Here is a 19,612-nt window from a genome sequence, read left to right as displayed (position 1 = left end):
ATAACAGCTGAGGAAACTGAAGTGTGGTGAGGTTGTAAGGTCACATGGCTAGTCGATGGCAGTCAGAACTTGAACTCAGTTCTTCTGCCTTTCAGTCCATTCTTTTCATCACCATAGCATACTGTCAACTGGGTCGATAAAGATAAGACAGTGTTTTGCAGATATTTTGTTCCATGGGAATGGTGTTGTAAAATAAGACATGTTTCTGCATATCCAAAATTCAGATAATTGTAGCTTAAAATGAGTAGTCACGGGGCAGATAGGTGGCGTAATGGATAGAGCACCGGCCCTGGAGTCAGGAGTACCTGAGTTCAAATCCGGCCTCAGACACTTAACACCTACTAGCTGTGTGACCCTGGGCAAGTCACTTAATCCCAATTGCCTCACTAAAAAAAAAAAAGAGAGAGAGAGAGAGAGTAGTTTCAGAGAGATTTCATAGGGAATGGAAGTGGGGTAAGTACTAAGGGTTCTAATTGTTTGACTAAACTAAGTGCAGGAGAAATTGCCCCATAGAGAATGGCTAGGCTGAACAGTGGGGTTTTGCAAAGCCATAGTGGCATGTGATTATAATTTATGAAGATTGGGTTATGTGGATATATTGCTTTACAGTTGTTGAGAATAGAAAATGTCATTATTTATATATTTTCCCTTCTAAATGGTTCTCTTGACCTATTCATGAGAATGATGGAATACTGCGCTGATTCACAAGTTTTGCATCTTATGGTACAAATTGTGTCAGCTATTGCCCTTCTTTACTCTAATTAAACAGTTCACATAATTAACACCCCTTTAATTCACATAGAGGAAGCATCTTGTGGTTCCATTTTTGCCATTGCATTGCAGTTCTCTTGCAAAGATTACCATGCAGGGGGAAATCAGTGGCTGCTTTTCATCAGCTAATAGTTTGAATTCACTTTTTATTATTTATGTTGGTTCTGTTGCCTTTTCAATGCAAGCCTGTTGTGCCGTCTTTTTATGTGGAAGACAGCTGGGTTTCAGTATTCAAGTGGAATATTATTTGCATAAGAAAAACTGTTGAAAAATATGAGAGAATCTATAAATAACTTGATGATAGGTAATAGTTATCAATCATCAACAAACATTTATTTAGCATTTAGAATTTGATGAGCATCATATTAGGTGCTCTCGATAGATCAAAGAATATAAGCTCTACTCTCAAGGAGCTCACATTCTAACTGGGGAGATAAATATATGCAAAATAAATATAAGGATAACAAATGCAAAGTAGCTAAATATAAGATAGGTAGGAAGAGAAATAAGTATTGTGTTCTCTGGTACCCTTGTAGCAGAAATGGACTGTGAGACCGGAAGACCTGATTCTGCTACCAGTTAGCTATGTAATGTTAGAAAGATACCTTCCATTTTTTGTACCTTAGTTTCATCTTCTGTAATATGAGAACTTTGGGCTTGACTGATAAGATTCTTTCTTTCTCTAAATCTCATTGCCCATTGTCGTGTAAGATCCCTTCCTTTTTTGGAATTGAATACTCTGGTTTGTTTGTTTGTTTTTTCATAAAAAAAAAGATATAATGACAACTTTTTCTCTCTATGAAGTCTTCCCTCTTCACTCAAGTTGAGGGAGATGGCCTCCTCCTGAAATCCTCTAGTGGCTACTGCCATCAGTAAAGAAATAACTCCAGCCAGGAATGAGACTAGCTTCTACAACTGTTTCCCAGACCCACTTAAGCCAAACTTAACCGTTCCACCTGAACCACCAAACCATCCTTGTCCTGCTTTCTTCCATCTTTGTACATATGCTCAAAGGCAGGAATGTGCTTGCCTCTTTTCTCCAGTCTCAGCCCTGTAAATGTATTTTGAACTCCTTTTCTTCCTTCTAATTTACATGCTGCCTTCTCAAAGTATTATTGGATACTACTAGGTGAAAGTACTCTTTTCATCTCACTTATTTTGTGTAGCACTACTATTAGTAACAGTTATAACAACTTATTTATATAATGCTTTAAAGTTTGCAAAGCCCTTTGTATAAATTATCTCTGTTGATATGGATAAGTCCATATCATATTTCTCATTTCTAATTATTTTGTTCTCTCTTGTACCATAGCTCTATTTTATGTGCCCTTTCCCCTATTAGATAAGGAGTTCATCAAGAGTAGAACCTGGTTTCATCTCTGTCTCCTTAGCATCTCCTACCTGGACCTTTTCTCTGCTCAATTTGTCCTTGGCCTTCAGAGTTGGCATGGCTGAATTTGGGTTTTCTGTCTACAAAATCCAAATTCATGATTAGAGAAGGGACTTAGTAGGGGTCACATAGGAGGATGCAACAGAGGTGGAATTTAGAATTTAGGTCTTCTAAATCCCAGTTTTTAGTGTTCTTTTTCCTGTTCCATCTAGACAAGAAGGGATCAGTTCACTAGACAGGACCCAACTCCCTTACTTGTACCTTGGGCCTATTGCAGAACCCACTAAGACAAATTTCAGATAGACCTAGGCTTGCACCTGCAATAATGTCACTAGAGCTGGTGCCCTTCCTGTACAGGATTTAGGGTTGTTGTTTTTTTTAAACATCATTCAACACCTTGTATTTTTAGTTCCATTTCCTGAGTGTATGACTCACCTCCTTAGCTTGTCTCCTTGCTGTCCTCTATACACATGACACCTCATCTCTCGACTGTGTGCATTTTCTCTGGCCTTTGGACATGCCTGGAATTCTCTCTCTCTCCATTTCTGCCTCATGCCTTTCCTGAGTTCCTTAAGGTCACAGCTAAAATCCTGCCTTCTACAAGGACACTTTCCTGATTACCTTTAATACTAGCACTTTCCTTTTGTTGATTATTTCCTATTTATCCTGTATTTTTCTTGTTTGAATGTTGTTGTTTTCATGTTCTCTCCTCTTATACTGAGCCTCCTTGAGAACAAGGACTGTCTTTTGCTTTTCTTTATATTCTCAGTGCCTTGTACATAGACACTTAATAAATGCTTATTGACTGATTGTAATCTCAGCAGCTAGAAGTTGGGGGCACTGATCCCCTTTATCTTCTCTTAGACCATCTGGCACAGTGTCATAGATATAGTCAGAGTTCATTCAGTGGTATTCAGTGTATGTACATTGATTAAAAGCTAATTTGTGAGAATCTCTTCATGAGGAAAGATTTGGGGGTCTGGGGAGATGACAATGGGTGTCGTTAATGAGTAAAAGAACATTACTCATAGACTCATGACATGTCAGAATTATAGGTAACTTAAGAGATCATCTAGTCTAACCTAACCCTCTCATATGACAGAAGAGGAAACTGAGGCCTAGAAAGCAGTGACTTGCTCAAAGTCACAAAGCAAATAAATGGCAAGACTAGGGTTTGAAGCTATATCATCTGACTCCAGTGCTAGTATTTTTTCAATATACCATGGATTCAGTTATTACTATGTGCATGACTACTGGCCAGATCCATATCTCTAGCCCTAGTCTCTTTCCAATTCTTCATCACAAACTGCCTTTTGGAATTTTTAAATGTCTATAAGATGTATACAAGACAGCTCAAATACAATGTGTTCAAAAACAAAAGTCATGATCTTTACCCCTAAACTTATCTCTTTTACAAATTCCTGTCACAAGGCACCTTCCTTCTGGTCACTCAGACTGACAACCTCAGTGTCATCTCCTCTTCACTCTCTCACTCCACATATTCAGTCATTTTCCAAGTCTTAATAAGACTGTTTCCACAGCATCTCCTGTGTAGGCTTCCTTCTCTACTCCCACAGCTACTTCTGTACCCATTCCTTACTACCCTGCTACTCTTAAATTCTCATTACCTCTCAGCTAGACGGTTGCAGTAGCTGCTCATTGGGCTCATTGCCTCTGGTCTCTCAACTCTACCCTTCCACACTTTTGTTAAAGTGATTTTCTTAAAGTTCAGGCCTGTCAATCAATAAGTATTTATTAAGCACCCATTGTGTGTCAGGTATTATGTTAAGCAATTAAGGATACAAAAGAGGCAAAAAATATTTCCTGCTCCCAAGGAGCTCACAATATAATGGCATGAACAACACACAAACAAGTTATATTTACGTGTATGGTAAATAGTAAATAATTAATAGAAGGAGGGCACTAAAATTAAAAAGGGGTTGGGAAAGGCTTTATGTTGGAGCACGTAGTTGAGACTTAAACGAAGTCAGAAGGCAGAGAGGAGAAGGAAAGAAGAACATTCTAGGTGTAGAAGATAGCCAGAGACAGTGCCTGGAGCCAAGAGATGGAATGTCTTATTTTTGGAACATCAAGGAGGTCAGTGTCACTGGATCAAAGAAACTGCAGGGAAGTTTGTTGTAAGAAGATTAGAAAGACAGGGAGGCACTAAGTTATGAAGGACTTGGAATGTATTTTGGTTTTGATCTGGGAGGGAGAGGGAGCTACTAGTAGAAGGGTGACATGGTTGGACCTTAGCTTTAGGCAAATCACTTTGGAGGCTGAATGGAGGAAGAATTGGAGTGAACTTGTGATAGGCATACCCAGCATTGGACTGTTCTAATAGTCCTGGTATGGGATGATGAGGGCCTGAACGTCTTAGAGTGTAGCAGAGGAGAGAAGGGGCTATATTCAAGAGATGTTGCAAAGGTGAAGATGTTAACTATGTCTGTGGCAGGGTATGTGAGAGACTGAGGGTGACACTTAGATTGTGAGCCTAAGGGACTAAGACGATGATGGTTCCCTCAATAATAGGGAAATTTGAAAGAGGGGAGGGTTTGGGGGAAAGATTATGAGTTCAGTTTTGGGACATGTTGAAATTAAGATGACTACTAGACATTCAGTTTGAGAGGTCCAAAGCGATGTCCAAAGGCAGTTGGAGATGAGAGACTGGAGGTCAGCAAAGAGGTTTGTGGAGGATAAGTAGATTTGAGAATCACCAGTATAAAGATGTTAATTCAAACCATAGGGGCTGATGAGATCACCAAGTGAAATAGTATTGAGGGAAAAGATAAGACAACCCAGACCTGTCCATGTCACATATTCCTCTACACCTTCTTCACGTGTTCTGTAAACTTCAGTAGCTCCTTATCTCTTTTGTTGTTCAATCACTCAGTCATATCTTGACTCTTTGTGACCCCAGGGACCGATAGTACTCCAGTACTGACCATGGGGTTTTCTTGGCAAGGATGCTGGAATGCTTTGCCATTTTTTTCTCCCAAGGCAAACAAATTAAGTTACTTGCTCAGGGTCGCAGCTAGTAAGTATCTGAGTCTGGATTTGAACTCTAGTCTTCTTGACCCCAGGCCTAGCATTCTATCTACTGTACCACCTGGCTGCCTATTACCTCTAGGATCAAATATAAACTTGTGGTTAGCATTTAAATTTCTTCACATTTCCAGCCTTCTTACTCATAATTTCCTTCCTTAAACTCTGCAGTGCAGATATCACCTTCTTACTGTTCTTCACATGTGATAATCCATCTCTTGTCTCCATGCATTTGCATTTCCTTATGTTTGGAGTGTGATTTCCTCCTCACCTGTGCTTGTTATAATCCCTGACTTTCTTGAAGATTTAGCTCATGTACCACTTTCTACAAAAAGTCTTTAACCCTGCTTCCCCTCTCCTGCTATCTGCTAGCACCCTTTCTCCCCAAAGCAACTTGTATTTATTTTGTATGACTGAATGAATGTATGAAAATACATTTATTAAATGCTTTCTAGATTCCAAGAACTAGAGATACAAATAGAAAAGTGAAATGATTTCTGCTTTCAAGGAGTTTATATTCTAATTGGGGAATACAGCATTATATAGGAGGATTTGATTTCAAAACTAATAGAAAGCCCCAAGGATCCTTTAACTTCAGTGGCATGGCAGATGGAAAGACTTGGGGGACCATGAGATGCAGATATAGTATGTTTGTCATCTTACTGGAAAGATTGTAATTGGTGATTACTTGCTCATTAAAAGGTGAGTGCCACGTGTTGCTTGCAAGTGTAGGTCTGCAGGGGCTTGGGCCCTGTCATCGCTAGAAGGTTGGGAGTGTACCTGCTAGGAGTAGAGAGGGTACTCTGGAATCTCTCCATCGAGGTTGGAGGTGAATGATTGATGGTCATGGCTAACAGGAGAGCAGAACTGGGGCAATCTCTTGGTGGGCACGGGCTTTTCTTCAAAGTCCTTTTTGAGCACCTCTGTGACCTGAGACCTGTTCATATTTTTCTTGGAAGCTTTAGATATAGGGGCCCTGATGTTGACATCTTCCTCTGAGGGTGCCCCTTGGTCTTCCTTGTTGCTGAAGAAACTTTCTATGGTCCCCACCTTTCTCTGTCTGCTCATCTTGCCTTTCTTTTACTTGACTTTTAGCTCCTTAAAGTGGGGCACTGTTTCCAGGCTGCAGTATCCCACGCTTAAGAGGTCCCAGGTGGTATGATTTAAGGAGGATCAGGTTCTTCACTCACTTGGCCTGTTCCCTGGTCTGTAGATGACGCCAGGCCAACTTGCTAATCAACCAGCTTTGTGTGTTGTGGTTGTTAGCTCTAATGAGCCTGTGCCCCTCCCCCACCTGGACCACTGCTGCTCAAGCCTACCTCCTGGTTCCCAGCAGGGGTGAAAAATACAAGTTCTGCCTCAGCACCAGCATAGACCCCTGTAGTCTCCCCCCTGCCCAGGGCTCAGCCCTCTCACCAGACTGTGAGCTTAGTTCCAGATGACACTGGTGCTTCAGCTGATTCAGAGGCTCTGGGGGGTCTGCTTTTCTGGTGAGGCCTTGCTGGGATGGATCTGTGTCAGGGTGATTGTGGGGTTCGGCTCGACTCCTGTATCAGCACAGCAGCTCCCTCCTTCTGACCTTCCAAGCCATTCTTGGTTAGAAGATGATTTCAGTACATTCTTCTGTGAGTTTTGTTGCTCCAGGCATTGTCCTATGGCATTATTTGGATGGTTTTTAGAGCGATCGTGTCATGAGTTGGAGAACTCACTGCCCTTCCTCTCTCCGGGCACGGGCTTTCTCACAGCTTGGTTAGTTCATTTGGAGGGCACCAACTGGGATTTGGGCTGAGCAAGTAATGTAGTTTACACAGCCTTCATTTATACGTGTATGTATGTGTTGTCTCCCCATTTCTCCTTAGATTGTTAGCTCCTTGAGGGCAAGTATTGTTTGCTTTACATAGTGCCTGGCATATAGTAATCACTTAATAAATGCTTATTGATCAGTTGATTGATATGGTCAAATGATACTCCCTAGGCAAGCTAAAAGCACCAAGTGCTTTGATAACAGCAAATAAAATGATCGTCACTAAAGACCCTCCCTGCTTCTTCCCATCACCTCTGTGCCATCTGCTACCCCCATCTTCAGTTCAGAAATTTGGTCCAGATAGCACCCCTCAGCACCAATAAGAAGCTACCCCCGTTACCAATTTGCAGACCCCATTTAGCTTCCTTATAAATTTGTGTTGCACAAAATTGTCAGAAATATGGGGACTCCACCCAGGGGAGCTGTTCTGTCCGTATCATCTCCTGTTGTCCTGCAGAACCCACTGTTCTGTTGGGGTGCAGTGAGTTCAGCTGTTTCCAGTCTGTCAGCACTTTTTTCTTTTTTTAATTAGAGCACTCTTAAGATATTAATGCAGAGGGAAAGCTGCCAAGCCATTATACAAGTGGTCCAGCTCTAAGAGTTACTTGGCTTAATTGTGCTTCCCTGTTGGCTTTGAGATTGATTTATAAAGTTACCCTTTTTACTGTAGACTTCAGGGACCAGATACCAAGAGACCATTTTATGCCTTGTAATATTTTTTTTAGTACCTAAATATTAGCATGAAGATTTAATATCCAGTTTCCCTCTTGCAGTGCATTGCAGTGTGGTATAATAACGACAGTGACTGGCATCCTAAGGTTGGCAATTAAAAAAAAATTTTTTTTTTTTTTGGCAAATCACTTTTAAGTAATTTCATTCGACTATAAAGGAGTAGGAAGGAGCAGTGTGTTTAGTTGGATTCCTGGGTTTAAGTGTCAGGTTCTGCCACTTCAAAGCAATATGTTCTAGTCTGGAGAGACCTGAGTTTGAATCTCTCACTGGCTTTGTGATTCAGGATAAGCCACTTTAATTCTTTGAGCCTTAGTTTCCTCATTTGTAAAATAAGTATGATAATATTTGTATTCTTTATCTCACAGTGCTGCTGTCTGGTCAAGAATGTCAGGTCAAGTCACCAAGTGTTTCTTTAATACTTTCATGTATCTGGCATGTCAGATGATACGGACACAAAGGAAGTAAAAAAACAATCCCTCCAGGGCAGCTAGGTGGCACAGTGGATAAAGCACCGGCCCTGGATTCAGGAGGACCTGAGTTCAAATCCAGCCTCAGACACTTGACACTTACTAGCTGGGTGACCCTGGGCAAGTCAATTAACTTTCATTGCCCCAAAAAACAAACAAACAAACAAAAAACCAAGAACCAAAACAAAAAACAATCCCTGTCCTCAAGGAACTTACTTTCTGATGGGGGAGACAGCTATAAAGATGTAAGATACATGCTGACTAGATGAAAGCACTTTGAAAACCTTAAAGTGCTCTAAAAAATGAGCTATTATGACCATGGACAGATCAGGATCTTTTGGGACTGTTTGCTTTTTTTTAAGAAGGGAAAATTATTACTTGTATTACCTACATCACAGGGCTGTTGTGAGGCAAGGCCTTTGTAAAGTGTCAAACACCACAGAGAAATTTGAAATATTATTCATCCAGTTTAGTTCAAGAGGGGTCTATGTCTTATAAAGCTATAAAGTAATTTGGGGAGTAAAATGTGAGTATTTTGATAATTTATGTTTTCTGAAGCATGTCTGCTTTGTAACTTGTCAGAGAGTTAGTTATCTTTTTTTTTTCCCCCCAGTTACTAAGACCAGCATTAGAGCTTGCTATCTCAGATGCTCTGGTTTTGCCAGGTAAAGTTTCTGTGATGCTTTGGTGCCTGTGTTTATTTGTTAGTGGTGTGATGAAATGGAAAGAGCCCAGGTTTGGAAGTTAGGAGTCTAGTCCTAGTTTGGCCACTGGGAAGCCTTGAGAAACTCTTTTCCCCCTGGCCCTCTTTTTCCTCTCTTGTCAAATGAAGTGGAGTAGATTTGGTTGGCTCTGAATTCTTGAGCATAATTTTGCAGCTGAAAGGGACCTTGAAGGCCATTGAGTCAAAATGAGACAAAAGCCTTATTTTTCAGATGAGGACGTTTAAGGGACTTGCTTGGGGTCACATAGGTCATAAATTTCGGGGGTAGAATTTGAACCCAGGTCTCCTGACCCTAGAGTTAGTGCTGTTTCTACATTCTTTTTTCAGTATGTTTTCTTCTTTGGGGGGAGGGGGGAAGGGAACAACTGTGTCCCAAAGAGATAAAGTGAGTTATACAAAATCACATGCTGGCAAAGTGAGTAAGAGAGCTGGAGTTTGACCCCCAGGTCTTACAGCTTAGAAGCCAGTGGTCTTTTTGTTGTGTCCTATTGCCTTTCATTAAATTAGAAGCTCATTTGAAGGATCATAGATTTTGAACTAGAAGAGAACTTGGTGGTCGTCAGGTTCAATTTTCTCATTTTATAGACAAGGAAACTGAGACCTAGAGAGATTAAGTGATTTGTAGTAAATGGCAGAGTCAAGATTTGAACCCAAGTCCTCCTAATCCAAATCCAGGACATTTTGTTGTGCTAGGCTATTCTTCAGGAACCTGAGGATATTTAGGCTGGAGAAGAGAAACCTAAGGGAGGGCATGGTAGCTGTCATCACATATTTGAAGAGCTGCCATGTTATAGAGGGATTAGGGCAGAAATACTAAATGGAAACTACTAACTGGATTATAACTCAGTATAAGGAAAACCTTTCCATCCAAAAGTGTAAGTAAGGAGTTGCCCCAGAAGATAGTTGGGTCTCCCCATTTTCAGTTTTTTAGCTGGAGTCTGTTTAACACCTTTCCCTTTCCCCCTGAGATAGGTGTTACAGTGGTTAGAGGGCTGGGCCTAGAGTCCAGAAGACCTGAATTCACATTTAGTAATTGTGTGACCTTGGACAACTTACTTAACCTCTGATTGCTTCACTTTCCTCAACTGTAAAATGAGATTATAGAGGGCAGCTAGATGGCGCAGTGAATAAAGCACTGGCCCTGGATTCAGGAGGACCTGAGTTCAAATCCGGCATCAGACGCTTGACAATTACTAGGTGTATGATCCTGGGTAAGTCATTTAACCCTCATTGCCCCACCAAAAAAAAAGAGAGAGAGAGAGATTATAACAGTATCTACCTCTCGAGGTTGTTGTGAGGATCAAATGAGATATTATCTGACTGGTACATAATAGACACTATAAATGCTTATTCTTCCCCCCCCCACCATCTTCCTTTAAATTTTTTGTTGTTGATAACTTGCTTTTACAAATATGTTTTTCACGTTTCTTAATACAATACTCACTTCTCCCCTACACACTGAGTCTTTCCTTATAACAAAAAAATCCAAGCAGTTTAACAAAATCAGCCTACACAGCCAGCATTTATTAAGTGTCTAGTGTGTGCCATGCATGGTGCTAAGTGCTGAGAATACAAGCCTTCTACCTAGCATACAGTGAGCTTATTGATTCATTGATGGATTAAAGCTTTCCCAAGTTTCTCTAAATTCTCTGATTCTCTAAATTCTCTAAATTCCATGTCTGTGATGTCTTACAGTAATATTTAATTATATTAATGTACTTCACTTTATTTAGCTATTCCTCATTTGAAGTGTCCTTTGTTTCAAATTTCTTGCTTCCACAAAAAACTTATAAATATTTGATATATATGAAACCTTTCTATGGGCATTTTAGCCACTTTCTCCACATAATTCCAAATTGTTTTCCAGAATAGTTGGACCATTCACAAGTCCACCAAAGCGTATCATTGTGTCTGTCTTCCTGCAGTTTTAACATTGAGTATTTCTTTTGTCACCTTTGCCAGTTTGTGGGGTGTGAGGTTGAAATTTCAAATTAATTTAATTTGCATTTCCCTTATTATTAGTGATTTGAAAGAGTCTTATGGTTTTTAAGAGTTTGTAGTTCTTTTTAGTGCTGTTTTCATATCTTTTAACAACTTTTCTATTGGAGAATGGCTCTTGGTCTTTTATATTTGTGTCAATTATCACTATATTTCTTGGATGTCAAACCTTTGTCATAGACACTTGATTCAAAGTTGTTTTCTCAAACAGTTCTTCTTAACCTGGCTGCATTGATTTTGTTTGTGCAAAAACGTTTCATTTATATGGAATAAAAATGGTCTTTTATGTTTTTCATTTTTCTCTGTTCATCATTTGGTTAAGCATTTTCTCTTACAGTATTTTTGAAAGGTACCTCCTGGATGATTCCTTTTTTCTAGGATGTTGTTTGTTGAAGTAATTCTATAATTGATTGGCCTTAGATGGCCTCTCAGGTCCCTTCCAACTTTTAAAATTTTGTCAAATTCATTAAAAATTCATTTTATTTTAGGCATTGAGAAAATAAATTCTCAGGAGAGTTAGTGATAGTGTTTTTTAAAAATAAGTTTTTATTGATGCCTTTTTTATATCATCAAAAATTTTCTTCAGTATTCCTCCTCCCTAGCCTCCCCCTCCCATATAAAAATACAAAAGAAAAAAAAATGCAAAACTGATCAATACATTGAAATTTTCTGAAGATATATGCAGCACACCACACCAGTAGATCTCCCACTTCAGCCAAGAGGTGGAATGGTTACTATTTATATCATTTCTTTTGAGAAATATTTGTTATTTTTAGTTTTATGTGATTCTTTCCTTTTAAATTGTTGTAGTCTCCTTTATGTTGTCATCTTACTTGTTGTTTTCTTGGTTCTCCATATTCTTCATCAGTTCATGCAGATCTTTCCGTGCTTCTCTGTATTCATCATAATTGTTATTTCTTATAGCACAGTGATATCGTATTACATTGATATACTGCAATTTGTTTAGCCATTCCCCAGTTGATAGACATCTGCTTTGTTTCTAATTTTTTATTAGCACATAAAGTGCTCCTATAAATATTTTAGTACACATGGGGACTTTATTCTTATTAATGTGCTCCTTAGTATAAAAGCCTAGTAATGGAATCTCTGGGTCAAAGGGTATGGGCAGTTTAGTAATTTTATTTGGATAGTTCCAAATTTTATTTTTCAAGACGATTATAGAGATTCCTAGCTCTCCCTATAATACACCAGTGGGCCTATCTTCCCATAACACCCCTCCGCCCCATACACCAACATTGACTATTCTCATCTTTTGTCATTGCCATTTTTCAGTGTCTGAAGTCAGTGATACATGGTGTTTAAAGTTAAGGCTAAAACATCAATACTCATTGCCTGCAGAGTTGTTTTGTACGGTATGTGGGTTTGTGGTGACCCTTTAATATAGTGTCACCCTAGGTACTTTTTGCTTTGGGCACTTCAGGTGTAGCAAGGCCAATTTCTGAGTGATCTGATACTTATTTTCTTTCAGTGTTATTATTTTCGCCTCATGTCAAGCTGTAGCACAGAAATCTACATCCCATCCTCAGATACCTCCATGATTTTCCGAGTTAATTTTTCTGTTCTGACTTCAGTGGAGAACATTTAGATGTCTATACACAGATGCCCAGAGTTTGAGCAACAAATGGGAGGAACCAGAGGTCTGACACAAAGAGGAAAATTTAACCTCTAGTTGTGATGATGATGACGACGACAATAGCATTTATGTAGTGCTTTAAGGTTTGTGATGTGTTTTACAGATACCTCATTTTATTTTCCTAATAGCCCTAGGAGGTAGTTATAGATGAGGAGACTGAGATAGATAGATGAAATGGCTTGCTCACACAGCTAGTAAGTATTTGAGGCAGGATTTGAACTCAGATTTTTCTGACTTTCGGGTTCAACACATTGTGCCACCTAGCTGCCTGAGACCTATGACTGGACCATAGCTCTAGATGGGTTTACTTTATTGAAAATAAACAGGGGCAGCTAGGTAGCACTGGCCCTGGATTCAGGAAAACCTGAATACAAATCCAGCCTCAGATACTTGACACTTACTAGCTGGGTGACCCTGGGCAAGTCACTCAACCCCATTTGCCTCACCCAAAATAAATAAATAAATAAATAAATGAAATTAACAAATAGGTTAGGGGGGTGGGAGAGGTAGTAAAATTTGTGGATTTAGAAGTTGTGGTGTATGAAAAAATTTAGGAATTAGGGAGGAAAAAACAATAGAGAGTATTTGAATGGAGGCCAATGGGGGAAAAAACAGAAGTAATTTTGTTATTTGAGTTTACTACAGATCATTTGGATAGAAAGAGGAAATAGATGGGGAGTTTTGGGAGCTGATTAAAAAGCCTGAAATAGGCATGATATAGTAGTCATGGGGAAACTTCAGTTAGTAGACATCTGCTTGAGCTCCCTCTCTGCCATAAGCAGAGCAGCTACTAATTACTATTTCATTTGACTTAGTTGTAATTTTCCCCTACCAAAGGTGGAGGAACTAACAAGAGAAAATTTTATTCTAGTTCTCATTCTCACTAACAGAGAAGAACTGGTTGCTGGTGTGAAAATGACACGTGTCCTGGGAGAGGGAAGCAAAGACTCTCCTAGATTTGGTGCTAGAGAAGGAGGACAAGGAAGTCTTTAGTCTCACAAGTACCTTAGACTTTAGGAAAATCGATTTAGATTTCAAAAGGTTCAGAGGAAAGGTAGGTAGGAGCCCCAAGGACTGCAGTTTGCCAGGGGAAGGTTGCCTAGGAGGGATGGAAAATGCTTAAGAATAAAATTCTAGAGATTTGGTACTTCTGAGCCATGTGCTTTGTGCCTATTTCCCCAGGAGAAGTCTAAGGATTTCTTTTGTGGTTTCCCTCCCCCCCCACCCCTTCCCTTGCTCCTAAATAAACTACCACCTTATTCTAACCAAAAAAAAAAAAAAAGAATAAAATTCTAAATATATAAGGGGAAGCAGTCCTAATAGGAAAAATGGGATTTGTCTGTAGAATTCATACAGGGAAAATCACTTTGGCAGCTGTGTGGAGATAGACTGGAATGGAGAGGCGGTGGAAAGGAGACTAATTAGGGTATTGCAAGAGTAGAGGTGAGATACGACTTGGATCTGTCTCTCAAGGTGGTGATTGTATAAAGGAGAAAAGGGGATTGATTTGAGAGGTACTGTGGAGGCAAAAACAAGACTTGTGGAATATTTGGGTTGGAGGGAATGAGGGAAAGTAATGAGTCAAGGATGGCTCCTAAGTAATGAACCTGCGTGTGTGTGTGTGTGTGTGTGTGTGTGTGTGTGTGTGTGTGTCTGTCTGTCTGTCTCTCTCTCTCTCTCTCTCTCACACACACACACACACACACACACACACGAGGGAAATTGAGAAGAAGGGGTTGGGGTATTTATGTGTCAGTATTATATGGAGTATTGAACCTAGTGTTAGGAAAATCTGAGTTCAAATCTTACCTCAAACACTAGCTATGTGATCCTGGGAAGGTTACTTAATTACTCTCTGCCTCAGTTTCTTTATCTACAGAATGAAGATAATAATAGTATCTACCTCACAGGGTTGTTGTGAACATCAAATGAGTTACCATGTGCAAATACTTTGCAAACCTTAAAGTGCTGTATGAATGTCAGCTAGTATTACCATTGCTACTACTGCTGCTGCTACTGCTACTACTACTACTATTAATATTTATAGGTAATTCACCAACTAAGATTTTAGAGCTAAGATTCACCAACTTAGATTTTAGAAATGTAATGAAAATGGAATCAAGCACAGGCCCATGTAAAAATAGTGTCCAGAGTGGGTGCTAATGCTCAAAATGAAGAACTGTTGAGGAAAGCTGACAAAAAGGGGAGAATTTTAGAAGCTACCTTGGGGGGAAATGGAGGACCAGATAAGGGATAGGACCTTTGCTTTGAGGTGGATCAGACAATGGTAACTGACAACAGAAAGAAGACTGAGATGCTCAATTCCTGTTTTACATCTGCTTTCTCTGCTAAGGAAATTGACCTTTGCAGTAAAAATGACTAAAAGGTAGTTGATGCCTAAGAGATAGTGCTCATACCATTCCTGGTGCCTTTGGTTCCAATCACCTGACCCAAAAGGCCTCTCCTTGGGAACTGAAAGGACTGGCAATTGTGACTGCTGAGCACTGTCAGTAATATTTGAAAGATCACGGAAAGTGAGATGGTTACCTCAAGACTGAAGAAGGATAGATCTGGTCCCAATATTCTTAAAATGCAAGAGAAAGCACGAGAACTCTACCAGTAAACCTCACTTTGATTCTTGGGGAGAATTCTAGAATGGCTCATTAAACAAATGGTTGATCATTCTCTTTGAAAGGAAGCAGTGACTGCCAAGATCCATTATGGCCATTGGCCATCTCCACATTCCTTCCCCAGTAGGGCCTCTAAGTCTCTTCTTCCTGCCAACCAGTATCTTAAACTCTACCTTTGGAACCATTTAGGCTCTGATAGGCTAGCTTTCACTTCATTTTCCCTGAAGGCTTACAGTGCTACCCTGAATACCTCTTCCCCCCCAACATCAGAGCGCCTTCTTAGGTGTTATATTCCCTATTAGAATGTATGGAGGCAGCTAGGTGGCACAGTAGATAAAGCCCAGGCTCTGGATTCAGGAGGACCTGAATTCAAATCTGGCCTCAGATACTTTGACACATACTAGCTGTGTGACCCTGGGCAAGTCACTTACCCTTCATTGCCCTGCTCAAAAAAAAAAAAAAAGAATGTATGCTTCTTGAGGGCAGGAATTGTCTTGTTTACTCCTATTTGTATCCTTAGCTTAACACAGTACCAAGTACATAGTAAGCACTTCATGAGTGCTTTATCGGACCCAAATGCACCTTTACCCAAAAGACTATTTTATAGAGACCTCACACAAGGCAAGCACTCACATTGAGGTCAGAAGAAGCAGTATGAGGACACTCTGGAGGTCTCTGAAGAACTTTAGATCTTGAGACATGGGAGATGCTGTCACAGGACCTTCTCTCTGCATGGTATACTCATGTAGCACAGCAGATTGCAGTAGCACAAAGGAAACGTGAGATGTGCAAATCTAGAGACATCTTCATCCCAAATGTTCAGATGGACTATTTGTGCCTGACCTGAGGTAGAACCTTACAAGCTTCTTTTGAACTGATCAACCACAGTTGAACACACTGTACCTTGACCCTAACATGGTGATGTCATTGGTCCTCATTAAGTATCTCTATCTGTAATCAAGAATAGGTCATGCCAGAATAATCTCCTTTCCTTTTTTTGACAAGATTACTAAAATACTAGATTAGAGCTTGAAGCTTCTAAAAAATAAAGTATCTGAGACTATTCTGTCTGACTCTGGATGACAGCCTGGATTCAAAAGGTTCTTGACAGGCTAGAACATTAGGCTGAATCTAATAAAATAACATTTATTAGTGATAAATATAAAGTCTTAAACTTTAATACCAAAAAACCCCAACTTCACAAGTACAAGATGGAGACGGCATGGTTAGACAACATTTGTTTTGAAAAAGATCTGGAAACTTTAGTGGACTGCAAGCCTAGTAATGAGTCAGCAGTGTGATGTGACTGCCAAAGAAGCTAATGTGCTCGTGAACTGAATTAAGAGGAAAGGAGCTTCCAGGAATAGGAAGGTGACACTCTCAATGCATTCTGACTTCATCAGTCAGTCAGCTCTCATCTGGAGTATTGTATTCAGTTTGGGGTACCACAGTTTAAGGAGTGCATTGATAAGCTGGAGAGTGTCCAGTGGAGGGCAACCAGGATGATGAAGGACTTTAAGTCTGTGACATATGGAGGATTGGCCAGAGAAAATGGGGATGGAATTATCCTGGATCAGAGACAACTCAAGGGAATGTGATAGCTGGCTTCAAGTATTTGAAGGTCTATTCTATGGAGGAGATATTAGGTTTGTTTCTCTTTGGCTCCAGAGGATAGAACCAGAAGCAGTGGTTAGAAGGTTTTTGTTTGGGTTTTTTTTGTTGTTTTTTTCTCAGTGGTATTATATTTTACTTTCCAATTCCATGTAAAGATAGTTTTTAACGTTCATTTTTGTAAGATTTTGAGTTCCAAGTTTTTCTCTCTTCCTTTCCCCCTTCCCAAGTCAGCAAGCAATCTGATATAGGTTATACATTAGAATCATGTTAAACATATTTCCACATTAGTCATGTTGTGAGAGAAGAATCAGAACAAAGGGGGGAAACAAAAAGAAAGAAAAAATAACAAATAAAGTGAAGACAGTATGCCTTGACCTGCATTCAGACTTGAGTTTCTTTTTTCTGGATGTGGGGAGCATTTTCCATCATGAGCTTTTGGAATTGTCTTGGATTGTTATATTACAGTTGATCATCACACAGTGTTGCTGTTACTGTGTACAATGTTCTCTTGGTTCTGCTCACTTCACTCAGTATCATTCCACTTAAGTCTTTCCAGGTTTTTCTGAAATCTACCTGCTCATCATTTCTTATAGCACAGTAGTATTCCATTACATTCATATACCAAAACTTGTTTAGCCATTCCCCAATTGACGGGCATCTCCTCAGTTTCCAATTGTTTGGCACCACAAAAAGAGCTGCTATAAATATTTTTGTACATGTGGGTCCTTTTCTCTTTTTTATGATCTCTCTGGGATACAGACCTAGTAGTTGTATTGCTGGGTCAGAGGATATGTACAGTTTTATAGTCCATTGGGCATAGTTCCAAATTGCTTTTCAGAATGATTGGATCAGTTCACAATTCCACCAACAATGCTTGAGTGACACTGTACTTTTTGAGGGTCTGAGACTGTTTAACAGGAAGAAGATAACACTTTGGGGAAGGCATGTTCAAGTATTTTTAGTTCTGTCATGTAGATGAAGATTCAGTTTATTCAGCTTTTCCCCAGAGGGCTAAGGTAGCAACAGTGGCTTGAAGTTTTGGGGAGGAAAATGAATTCTCAAAGACAGGATATCTTTATAACAATTAATTGGCACTATCTGAAGTGGATGCCTCAAAATAAATAGTGAGTTCCTCATTGGAAGAGTTCAAATGGAGGCTGATTTCATTAAGTAATGGGTTGGCCTACATAATAGGTAACTTTATGTTCCCTTCAACTTTATGATTTTGTGAAAAAGGACACGTTCAGACTACTTTGGTTGTATCTTTTACCCAGCTCAATGTTATGCACATATTAATGATCCTTAATGTTTGTTGAATTGATTGGAATTTATTTCACCAATGTTTTGTTTATTGTAGGATGAAACAGGTGCCTATTTAATAGACAGAGATCCCACCTATTTTGGGCCAGTCCTGAACTATTTGAGACATGGAAAACTGGTCATTAATAAGGACCTTGCAGAGGAGGGTAAGTTGAACACTTTTTGCTTTCTGTTTTCCTTAATGAAATAAGTTCAGTAACTGGAGTCCTCATAATGTTTCTAATTAATAATCTGCCTTCCAGAAGGGAAGGGTCATTCAAAGTAGGCCAGGCATCCATCCACATCTCAGACTTTGTTTACATCCTTCCCTGTATACCAGAATGATTTGGGGCTGCCAGATTGCAGTTCTTGCAAGGGTTTAAATTGTGGTACTGGTAGTTTCTCAGCATTAACTGATGTGAGTAGGCTGTTTGAATTCACTTTTTGATCTGAAGTTCATAACTTTGTTGGTGGACATACTCATATTCTTCAATATAAATAACAGTTTAAGATAGAGTCTGAAATCTTAGTACTTTGAACATGTGAATGACTTTTCAAATAATAACAGCAGCTCATATTCATCTAGGTTTCCAGAGTGAAATAGGAATGTATTTTTAAATTCTCTTCAGATTTCTTCAACCAGGAATCCTCATGATCATGGTTTGATCTCACTTATTTTTAGAGTCCATATTAAAATAGTGGTTCTAGAAATTTGTTTGGAATGGAAGAGATCTTATGCCATTTCATGGATTCTTTCGATAAAAATAGATAATGAAGGCATCATGCTTTGCAAATAATGCTTACTTTTGATCAAATACTGTATTTGACCCTTGTTTCCTGACTGGTTTGAAAGAAATGCCTGCAAGTAGCAAAAGAAAACCCTCGTTTTAATGACAGCACAAATATGTGATACCCCTATTTATTGCAAAGAAACCATTAATCAAACTATGTGTTTGCAAGTCTGTTGTAGTTTTCAAATGCTATTTAAATGGACCAATATTTAACTTAGGAAAAATAGTGCCAGATACATCTCAGGGTGGCTCAAGTTTCTGAGTTCCATGTCTTTGAACATCTCTTTGTTTCATATAATGCTTCCCACATATTAGGCAATTAATAGTTGAAGATGAACCCCAAGCTTTACCAATTTCTTCACTTCATCTTTCTTTACCCTACAGTTAAAATATCTACTGACCCATTTATATTTTAGGTCTCATCTTAATCCTCTTCTGTTTCTAAGGCCACCAGTCTTGGTTTTTTTCTTTTTTGCATGATTCATGCTTGGAACTGCTTCCTAGTAGTTAACATTTATCAAGTTCTCTTCTTCATTTCAGTTCATGCTTCTAAGAAGCCTGTTGTGCATGTCAAGCCTATAACATTCCCTTGTCCATATATACATTGTATTTGTTTCTGCCTTTGAATGATTATCTCTTTAGGAACAAATTCTAGTCTTGGATAGACCAAAGCTTGACTCCACATGGGGTCAA

The 19,612-nt window shown here is 39.3% G+C and overlaps 1 protein-coding gene across 2 annotated transcripts in view; it reads left to right on the top strand.

Annotated features, from left to right (window-relative positions):
• The window catches only part of KCTD5 (potassium channel tetramerization domain containing 5), a 93,983-nt gene that overhangs the window by 33,145 nt on the left and 41,226 nt on the right, over positions 1-19,612 (top strand). For both annotated transcript variants that reach the window (XM_043969895.1, XM_043969905.1), the window contains exon 2: positions 18,187-18,295. In XM_043969895.1, the coding sequence (XP_043825830.1) occupies positions 18,187-18,295 (109 nt within the window). The remainder of the gene's footprint in view (positions 1-18,186; positions 18,296-19,612) is intronic.

Source organism: Dromiciops gliroides, chromosome 1, assembly GCF_019393635.1.
Source record: "Dromiciops gliroides isolate mDroGli1 chromosome 1, mDroGli1.pri, whole genome shotgun sequence".
Taxonomy (NCBI): Eukaryota; Metazoa; Chordata; class Mammalia; order Microbiotheria; family Microbiotheriidae; genus Dromiciops; species Dromiciops gliroides.
This window is presented reverse-complemented; position numbering and strand designations above follow the sequence as displayed.